General features: G+C 46.8%; 1 protein-coding gene across 1 annotated transcript in view; it reads left to right on the top strand.

Moving 5' to 3' along the window:
* Positions 1-5936, top strand: part of Tg (thyroglobulin) — a 179404-nt gene extending 173468 nt beyond the window's left edge. The window contains exons 46-48 of the mRNA XM_057792131.1: positions 2377-2511; positions 4707-4897; positions 5764-5936. Of these exons, the coding sequence (XP_057648114.1) occupies positions 2377-2511; positions 4707-4897; positions 5764-5882 (445 nt within the window). The 3' untranslated portion in view covers positions 5883-5936. The remainder of the gene's footprint in view (positions 1-2376; positions 2512-4706; positions 4898-5763) is intronic.
* Positions 5937-10911: the final 4975 nt, after the last annotated feature.

The raw sequence follows: 10911 nt of genomic DNA on the forward strand, positions 1-10911 counted from the left end.
GGGCAACGGGGCTCTGTTGAAGGTGAGGAAAATGCAGCTGTGAGGAAAAGTGACAGGTCTTATCAGTTTTATAGGTATTTATGTAAGTGTGAGAAGAATATCTTGCACTCAGCATTTTTCTCTTCAAAGGCATGTCATTCGCATGCACAAGGATCTTGTCCCTCACACCCGAAAACGTGTCTCACAGAATCACCGCAACTTGGAGGTTGTTCATGAGATATAAAAATTAAAACCCCAATGTCCAATATGATGGTCAGCCACTCAGAAACAGCCATGCTAGGTGAGAAGCAACCAGCATGACTCAGATCCGGGTTTTTACGTGGAACCTGTACCTGTGTTCATTCCCTTCCTGTTCCATCTGCAAGTGTGAGGCCTAAGTAGGAAGATGCTGCTTTCAGATCCCCTTCTGAATTTCCTGCAAAAACCATAAACTTGGTGTGTGTTGCACAATCTGATTTCCAGGCTGGGCCTCTTGTAAACGGAGTGTCTGCGTGGTAGACAAAGCATTTAATGAGCCCCAACGGTAGTTCTCTGAAGAAAAAGTGCTGATTTGTGTTTGTGGCAATTTATGGAAAGAGTCAAGTTTAGTCCAGTTTAGTCCAACCAGTCAACTAGAAGCTGCGACTGTCCCGCAAAATAATGTACCATCAGCTCTGCTGGGCGCTGAGGAGGCCAGAAACACTGCTGCACTCTGGGTAATTTCTGAGATGAGTTGGGTGCCTCCAGGGCACCATGTTTGTAAGAACTTCCTCTGGGGCACAGGTGGGACTGGAGTATGTGAAGTAAACGGAAAGCTCACCTTTAAAAGGTTGCAAAGGAACGCATGTGGTCTCCGAGGCCCATGATGACCTTCTGATGCACTCAGGAGCAGGATCTCAGTTTCTCAGATTTACCCGAAGAGAGACATGAGCCAGGTACTTAACAAGTCCGTGGTATCTCTAAAATAAGCAAAGAGGCCAGAGGCCGTAGAAGCAATACTTCCCCTCCTCCTTTTCCCAGACTTCCTTCAGAGGAAGGGCTGCAGGGCTGGGATATGCTTTGTGCGTACAAGGTCAGCATGCTTCCTCTTACGCTGAGAACTTCAGGATCTTTGTGGTTACAGACTCATCCCCCCCAAACCTGTCACGTGGTTAGGGGCCAGTGGGCCTCTTCCAGTATTGCCTCTCACCCTGTCATCAGAAGGATGATGACTTCCAGCACACAAACTGTAAGAACTGCCGTCACTATCTGTACCCCGCATCCTACTCTCTTCTTGGCTGGAGGAGAGCCCAGCTCAGCCGCCTTCCGGCTGAGGCTATTATTCAGAGTTCTTTGGGGACAGCTCCTGTTACTGTTTTCTGCAGCGCTTCGTGGGTTGTGGCTCCTGGCCATGGAACTTGTGTTGGAAGTCAGCAGTGAGCAGTTCTTTCAGTCTGACCACACTCTGGCTCCCTGGCAAGGATTTAAGTTGAGCAGGGCTGAGGTAAAGTTGGAGATCTCACGTGGATTCTGATCTTACTGGACAGTAGCAGTGGTGGCCCTGCCTCAGCTCAGACGTCTTCCCATGAGGCTCAAGGCCATGGTCAAAGGCTCTCTGCCTCAGACACTACCCAAATTCTCCACCTTTTCAGGCCTGATTTGCAAGTCTTCGGGACTCAGCTCTTACCTGGCTCTCAACTGGAGCCTGGTGAACGCGAGCAAGCACGCCATCTGTCACTCCTCGGATTTTTCTAGAATAGGAAAATGACCCCTTTTGATTCTCAACATGGAGCAGTTGTCAGTAAGGGTGTGAGGCCTAGGGGCCTATTGCCTACTAGAGGTTCACTTCAGTCATGACACACATTTACTGAACACCTACCAAGTGTCCGGTGCTAGGGCACTACATGAGCAGAAGTCACCCTCGAGGAGCTGATAACTTGCAGATAAAGGGCCAGTGCAGAAGAGGGACCTGAAACTGGCCATGGTTTATGATTTTGCTCATTGAGTGCTGCAGGAAGGTTACAGCTAATACCTACCCGCCTATAAATACCCATATATTTCTTAGTTCTGAGCTACTGTGGGATTCCTTTCGTTAAGTGTCCGATCTTCGCCCTCAACTGACGAACAAGCATCCAAAGACAATATAGGTATTGCAGCTAAAATAGAGTCAAAGGGTCATCCTGGAGCATCACCTGGTCATCAGTTCTCAGCAGCCAGTGAACCTCAGCCACCACATGTGCCATGAATCTACCCCAGACCAGGTTAGCCCCTGGATACAGGCCCAGTAGGATGTCACATTAAACAGGCATCCTACCCATGTTAGGAGGTGTGAGGAGACTTTGTTTTCAATGGAGGCCTGCTAGGTTTGGGTTCATATGTACCGCCTCACGCTTCTTGCCTCTCTTCCCGTTTCCTCAGCCTGGAACTGCTGGCAGACGTGCAGTATGCTTTCGGATTGCCTTTCTATTCTACCTACCAGGGCCAGTTCTCGACGGAGGAACAGAGCCTGGCCCTGAAAGTCATGCAGTACTTCGCCAACTTCATCAGATCTGGGTATGTGGCCCACTGTTCCCCGAATCCTATCATGTGCTCCCTCCCAACCCCACAGCTGAACGCAAAGGCCACATGTTTTATCAGTTGACTCAAAACTGCAGTTCTCTGTTACCTTATCCCTGCCTTGGCTTCCCTGTTTCTAATCAGTCTTTATAAATAAATCGTGAAGAAATCTTCCAGCTGAGTCCTTCCTTGCTCAGACCCACTGATGCAATAAGGTAGGGTTTCTTTAGCCTCTGGACTGTGGACACTAGGGACTAAGGTGTGTGTGTGTGTAAGATAATTGACATTGTCATCTCTGGTCTCTGTCCACTAGATGCCAACAGTATACACTGTGCTATTTACATAGTTGTGGCAAAATACCTGAAAAACAGCCTGTGGGAGGAAAGGTTTATTTGAGGTCCCAGTTCCCCATGGTTTGTCCTTGGTTGTTTTCCCTAATGGACAGTACCACATCGCAGCAGCAGAGGTGTGTAAAGAGACCTTCTTACCTCATGGAAGACACGAGAGAGAGAGAGGGGAGGCCAGGAGGGACAAGGTCAATTCTCCACTGACCTAGTTCCTCCAGGGACTCTTTACCTCCTAGAGGTCCAGACGTCTCACAAGAGCTTCACAAACCAGGAATCAGGCATTCAACATGTGAACTTGCGGGAAACACAACACAGCACTCAATCCTGTTCTCCTTATGAGAATCAAAAATGTCTCTGGCAGGTATGACAGCATCATCTGTCATCCCAGCCCACAGGCTGAGGCAGGAGGATTGGGATTTCCAGGCCAGCCTGATCTATACAGAAAGACCCTGTCTCAAAAGAATAAATATTTTAAAAATCCATAGGCATTGCCCAGTGTCCCTTGGGGACAGACCAATAGGAAGAGAGCCATTCTGTGCCCCATGGATGCACTGCCACCTAAGGATGTCAACTGTGGTGTGTCATCCTGGCATTCCGGTGCTCCCACAGTTCCCACCCCCTCCCCAGCAGCCCTGGTCCAGTCCTGTGGTACACCACTTCCCAGATGCACTGCTCCTCCCCACTCCTGGTAGTTTTTCTACTTCCTTTATCTCAAAGTTCCCTGAGGGAGGAGAGTGATGTCCTGGCCCAGCTACCAGCTATTAACAACCTCAAACAGTCAAAGCATAGCAAGTAAAGCTTTGTGAAGTTTGCCGTGGAAGTCGAAGGAAAGGGGGCACTTCTTGTTAGAGTTTTAGAAAAGGTTTTCCTGAGTAAGCAGCATCCACACAGTACTTTCAGGCCTTTCAGATGAGCTAAGAGAAGCTACTCTGGGGAGGCGGCAACCTGAGCCAAGGCAGATGCTGAGGAAGCACTCCAGCTATGAAGATGGGGCTGGTAGGATGGCAGATCAGATCCAGAGAGTAAAATGAGTCCTAATGATGACATCTGGAATATGGAGATAGCAAGATGTCCTTAAGACGCTTGCAGAAGGGTGAGCTAACAGCTGACATAATGAGTGTTCATCTTTCTTGGGGTCAGGGCCGCTATCTGCACCCAAGTTCAAACAACCTGGAAAAGGGTACTCCCTTTCCCCAGGAGAGCTTCCAGGGTAGGGATGCTTTGGTGGAAGAGTCTAAAATGGCAGGTTTTGTCCCATGAAGAGTGTAGATAATGGATAAATCTTAACATGTTTTAGATTCTCATCTCTGCTCTGAGATTCTGAGGCCAAATGACTCTGTTAACAAAATGAACTGCCATGGAACCCTATAGCCTGGAGATAAATCCACTGTTCTGTTACCTCTGGAGGCAATACCTCTTTCATGAGACCTTTGTCTATGGGTTGTAAGGTGACCTCTGACCCCATCTTCTTATGCATGCTTGGATAAGCAAGGGCCTTCAGTAACTGGGCATGGCATCCAGATCAAAGGGCACCAAAATAGAAGGGGTACCTGAGTCTCCAGAGAATTCAGAAAGATGGGGCCACACTAGGTCCTGAGTGGTGCCATTGGGTCATGAATTGAATATGGCCTGGTATATATGACTTCAGGGAACTTTTGTGGCCTAGTGCTTTATAATAACACTATTACAGGGTCCCAGCTGGAAGCTGGACCAACTGATTTCCCACCTGGAACTCAATGTTGAAGGATTTGCCCTTGCAGGCCAGAGCAAGTAAGATGTGATATCAAGAGTTAAAAAGAAAGATGCATTTCACCCAGAGTCATTGCTTTCTTCTCGTTTCTCTAGAAATCCCAACTACCCACATGAGTTCTCAAGGAAGGCAGCTGAGTTTGCAGCACCCTGGCCTGACTTTGTCCCTGGAGCTGGAGGAGAGAGTTACAAGGAGTTCAGCGCCCAGCTTCCCAACCGTCAGGGCCTTAAACGAGCTGACTGCTCCTTCTGGTCCAAGTACATCCAGGCTCTGAAGGATGCAGGTAGTAGTGGCCTGGGGGATATGAATTTGGGAGTGGTGTTAGGTTCAGTGATTCAGGGCCTACTGATTAGATGTGTGCTGGCTTCCGTTGCATGCATGGAGGCCATCAAGTCACTGGGTACTGGGTGAATAGCCTCTTTTCATGAGGTGCACAGAATCCATAACTCTTCCTCTGCCAAGAGCCACCTGATCAGATGGGAGAGATGAGGAGAAGTAAGGGTGAGGCTCAAGGAGAGGGCACTGGACAGAGGGAAGGAAGGACATGGGAAGGTTGAGTGATAAATGGCAGACAGTTCTAGCCAGTAGCACTCGTGCAGGAAGAGAAATATCTTCAACCTCTTGCCCTTTGCCTGGATACATAGAAAATCTCAGAGAAAAGGAAGTGGTGAGGCACAAGATGGTATTCCCACTTCCTGCTGCTGGGGCTTAAGGTGTAAAATGGACCATAGTAAGACATTAGGACTGTAGGAACAATATGACATTCTTAAGAAACCTCGAGGAAAGTGAGGAGACAATGTGAATGTCCCTCCTCTTTCCTTTCACTGAAGTACCTGTACCCAATGTCCTGAACCCAATGGCCTGAAGGGGTCACAGAGAAGGGATAATTGGAGCTAGGGTCCAGAATGGAAGTCCTGCTGACAGAGAGGGAGAGGTGGAACATCAGAGAATAGACCTTTGTCTTAAGTGTTTTTGGACTCTCAACTCTGCTTTTAGCTTCAAGACCAACTGAGTCCCTTGACATACCAAAGGTCCCTGCATCCCAGAAATGAATCTAATATTAGCAGGGAATTGATAAGGAATGAGTCTGGTCCTGGGGTCTCTTAACAAAGGATCGATTCTGGTACAACCTGCCCTTCCTTTCTGTTTTAGATGGAGCCAAGGGTGACCAGTTAACCAAAAGTGAAGAGGAAGGCTTGGCAGTGGGATCTGGGCTAGAAGAAGACTTCTCAGGTTCCTTGGAGCCTGGCCCTAAGAGTTACAGCAAATGACCAGCCCTGAGACCACCTATTCACCCTTCCAGTTTCATTTCAAACTACCCAACATGATAGGTTTGCTATATACAACCACTGGCTTTCAATAAAGTGTCTGCATTCAGCAAATCATTGGTGATTCTGAGTTGTGATTTCAAAGCAGTTCTTGGTGACACTACAAGAGGTGTTCATGTAAATCTTCCTGAGATTTGGCTCCCAGGTTACTGGGTTGTCAACAATATTTATAAAGTATCTACTCTGCTTCCTTAGGAAAGCAAGGTTCCTGTCCTTCTGAGAGAGGAAGTCTGACAAACAGAAGACCGTAGCACAGAAAATGGAGCTCCATCAAAGACAGGGGCTCCAGAGAGACAGTCTCATCTAAGTGAAGGAAAGTCCAGAATGCAAATAGGAGAACTAGGCCTAGGGCAGCAGTATAGCAAGAGGCAAGGAGGTCTGAAGCCTGGTGTGATGGTAGAAATGGATGGAATGGGAGGCTAGAACTGGAGGCTTTGGTTACGTATGAAGAGGAGTGGGTAGCAGGAAAACAGGATTAACTCAAGCTCCAGGACAAGCATCTACTTTCTACCTACTTTCCCTAAAGGGAGCACTCGTGAGAGCGACTCTGTCTGTCTGTCTGTCTGTCTCCTCCCCCCCCCCTCTCTCTCTCTCACACACACACACACACACACAAAGGCTAAGTTGGAGCAGGTGGGAATTCGTTAACACTCTCTCTCATTTGCATGACACATCATAAAATGTGTTCACACCCATCCTCTCACTTGAGTTCAGACCAAACTCTGTGATGCTTTGCAGGTTGGATGGGGCACAGTAGGTCTAGTGAAGTGTTGGAATTTAGAAAAGAGTAGGGGAGGAAGATGGGGTCTAATTGAGTTTCATGCCTTAGTGGAACTCAGAAGCATATGCTAGCCCAGTAAGTTTAGATGGTGTAGGGCAAGTCCTTTGACTCAGTGGCTCCCAGCTGTGGCTTGTTAGAATCATCTGAGAACTTTTACAAACCCTAGTACTCTGGCTTCCCAAGGACCACACCAGGATACAGTGCAGGATGGCTGCTCTTAATAATACAGAATATGGAAGTTTCACCATCAGGTGGATCAGTTATGCTTCATTGGTGGGCATCATTTGCCAAGGTATAAAATGGAAGCAGTTTTAACTTTCATATGGCTGCCGTTTTGCAGCAGTCACGATAGTGTCCCCACTGAAGCTGTGCCAGCCTAATCCCTGGGACTTTAGGTGGCATGTAGACCTATAGCTGATAATCACTGGCCTTAAGGAACCAAGAATTACCTTGGTGTACTGTAATGCTAAGAGCCACTTAAGGTAGACTGAGGAGGCAGAACAGCGGATCAGAGAGAAGATGGCATGGAAAGACCTTGCTTCGGCATTGCTGGTGTTTAAGATGGAGAGAATGGGATGTGAACGAGGGAATGTGTACAGTTTCCAGAGACTGGAAAAAGCAAGGAGATGATTCTCCCCCGGGGCCTCCAGAATGAATACACCCTGATGACATGGCTTCAGCCCCCTGAAGATTCTTGCCTGATTTCTGATCGACAGAAATATAAAGCAATTGACCTGAAAGTTGGCAGTATTTGTTATAGCAGCCATTGAAAGCTAATACATCATTATGCCTGTTCAGATATATGTATATATGTATGTATGTATGAACAAATGTATGTGTGTATCTTCCCATGCCCTTGACCAAGCCACAGGCATAGATAGATCATTGTTTTCCTGAAAATAAAGCATTCATGCCACTCTAGTTTAAGATTGAAACTCCAGATTCACCAATATTACCGCTAAAAATGGATGGCTCCCATTTTGCCACCTGGTTAGACTGAGGGCGGAACACACTGACTGTCTCTATAAACCCTGTATGTGTGTGGTTGGGTACTTCAGGATGGGGAAGAAAACATTCGCTTATAGTGGTAATGCCTGATTGGTAGATTGTCCTGTGGATTGTGAGAACTAGTGCAGTGTGAAGCAGTCAGGGTCTACAGGTCCTTGAGGCTAATGATGAATCTTGGATACTTCCTTTTTTTTTTTTTTTTGGTTTTTTGAGACAGGGTTTCTCTGTGGTTTCGGAGCCTGTCCTGGAACTAGCTCTTGTAGACCAGGCTGGTCTCAAACTCACAGACATCCGCCTGCCTCTGCCTCCCGAGTGCTGGGATTAAAGGCATGCGCCACCACCGCCCGGCTTCTTGGATACTTCCTATGTGACAGTCCAGTCCAAGAGAAAGGTAAAGAAGAGAGACATCAAAAGCCAAGCCATCACAGAACTGTCCCCACAACAGCATTGGTGAAATTTGTATAGCCAGCATACAATAGTAAGGATGCTTGTCTACAGGGCACCCAGGCCCCTGGGAAGATAAGAATGAAGCAGCACCCTGGCAAGTGCCTGGCCAACCTGTGGGAGCTGCTGCAGAGCTCTGAGCTCCAGACTTCCCATTATGTAGTTTCTTAGAGCTGGCACCATGGGGATTGTTATAGCCCAGACCTATGAGCAGAAGGACAAGGTCAATTGATTCAATGAGGCAGGCAAATATAGAAAATAGCTTATCAACTTCGGACTCCACTTGACCTCAGCTATGGGCATAGCCCTCTCTGAATGTACCTATCAACCAATCAGCAACAAAGGTCCCACACCTGCATAGAGCTTCCTTGCTACGTGTTTCAAACCATGGGGAAAAGAACCACTCCCCTCCACCTCCACAATCCCTCTTCTAGTCAAACACATAGTGGAACATTCCAGGAACTGGGTTGGTTGCATATGCAGTGAGGCAACACTGTATTCCCAAGTGTTTAGAGAGGACCCTCCCCCTTGCCATGTTACCACTGTGTATAAATGGATATGTGCATTATCAAAACTGGATGTATTATGATGGCATGGGAGGTCCTTCTGTATATGTGTTGCTTTCATTGGTTGATGAAATAAACTGCTTTTGGCCAATGGCTTAACAGAGTAAAGCCAGGAAGGAAATCCAAACAGAGATGTAGAGAGAGAGAGAGTAGGCGGAGTCATCTGCTTAAGGAGAAAGATGCTAGCTGGCAGCCAGAACTTACCTGGTAAGCCACAGCCTTGTGACAATACACAGATTAATAAAAATGGGTTCATTTAAGAAATAACAGCTATCTAAAACTATGTTTGAGCCATCGGACAAACAGCGTTTTAATTAATATAGTTTTGTGTGGTTATCTGCGTCTGAGCGACTGGGAAACAAGCAAGCAGAACTGGCAGTCTCTGCTATAAATTAGGACCAATGCGGTCAACTAAATCCACTTAAAAACATGAGGAGCTTGAAAAGGAATTCTACACAAACACACACACACACACACAAAGAAAACAAAAAAAAACAAAAACCCCAGAGTTTAATGCAGCTTCTTGCTCTGTTTGCTGGTGCGAGCAGAGATGCAGATCCTTTAAGTGGTTTTCTGATTCAGCTGTAGCAGTAAAAACTAGTTTAGGATAAAAGAGCTAACTAGAAAATACACCTAAGCTTTTGGCCAAACCGTATTTCAAATAATACAGTTTCTGTGCAATATTTTTGGGTCTGAGCAGCCAGGAACGAACAAATAGCCTCCGACTACATTATGGGAAGGGACATTTGAGTAGAGAAATGATCATATGACCGAATCTTATCAAGAACTATCCAAATTGTGCCTCTTAGTAACCAAACTCCTGTGAAACACCAGGAAAGGAAACTTCAGGATGTATTTGAGGACTATTGACATTCTTGTTAGTGTGTTTTCTGACCTATACTATAGTTTCTTAGTGCTTTAAAATCTGTGTGGTCATTTATTCTATTCTTGAATAAAAGGTTATAAAACTGGAAATGCCCAAGCCAGTCCCTGACTACCTTTGGTAACAGCAACTGGTCATTGAAGGCTTCTAAAACCCTGCCCTTCATCTGGAAGGTCAGGGAGGTCACAGAACACCCAGGTTAGGTTCACATGAAGGTCACTAAGTGAACGGGCAATCTTCTATGAAGAAACAGAGTGACCTTGAGGCTTGAGCAAGCATGATTCAGGAAGGAAGTGTTGCCATTCGCTAGAAACCAGGTATAGCCCATTTCCTTCTAGAGAGAAGTACCAGGAAGCAAGTGTTCTTTTTTAGGGAAATAAGACATCCCTATAGGTGTCCTCTGTCCCTTTGGAAGAGGCAGTAGATACATAGGATCTAGGGGCTGCTTATATCTTCACCAAAGCTGGGAAGGATGGCTCCTCTCAGGCTATGCTAGTCCACAGGTGCCTATTGCAGGACCAGGGTAAGAGGGTAGAACCCAAATGGCTTATTAAAAATGAAAATTTTTAAAAGGGAACAGTGGCAAAATCTGTAATTGCAGCTCCCTAGGAGTCTGGGGCAGGAGCATCATAAGTTAACATATGATTCACATATCCACAGTTTTGAATGAATAACACCTTCAGGGAGGCGGTACCTTCAGAGGCTTCTCAGTCAGCTATAGGTCCGCTTTCCCATGATGTCTTTTACCAGCTCCCACCCTATTCCTGTCACCCACGGCTCTCCATTGCATAAGAGCCCTGTCACCTGTTGTTACACTGATCTTACTGGCTTCCTTCTAGGAAAGGTGAGTGTCCAGCCTACATATGCCACCCACCCCTTGCACCCCCACAAGTTTGGTAGCATCAAAATTTCCAATTCTTCCTTGGGTCACTTCTGTATCACTCCAGTACCCTCTCTTTGCCCGTGGCTTTGCTAACAGTTTCCTGGCTTGCTGTGTAAATGAGTTGCTCAGCTCCTTCAACCACAGCCCCACCTCTTCCTTTCCCTCTCTGATCTTGTCCCTAGCTAGCTACCCTCTCATTTTGACTAGCCATACTCTCTCTTGCCTGGTACTGGAATCTCAGCTAGGTCTTCCAGGGTCTGTCCACAAGGTCCTACACCTGAAAATCAGTAAGCCCCACTTGGCCCAGTAAGACTTTGTATTGTCCATAGGCCAAGCAACATGCATGAATCATGTACCACATCTCATGGCCCATGCTTTTATTGGTTTTAGAGCAGTTTCTGGCCAGG

The sequence above is a fragment of the Chionomys nivalis genome, chromosome 17 (assembly GCF_950005125.1).
Source record: "Chionomys nivalis chromosome 17, mChiNiv1.1, whole genome shotgun sequence".
NCBI lineage: Eukaryota > Metazoa > Chordata > Mammalia > Rodentia > Cricetidae > Chionomys > Chionomys nivalis.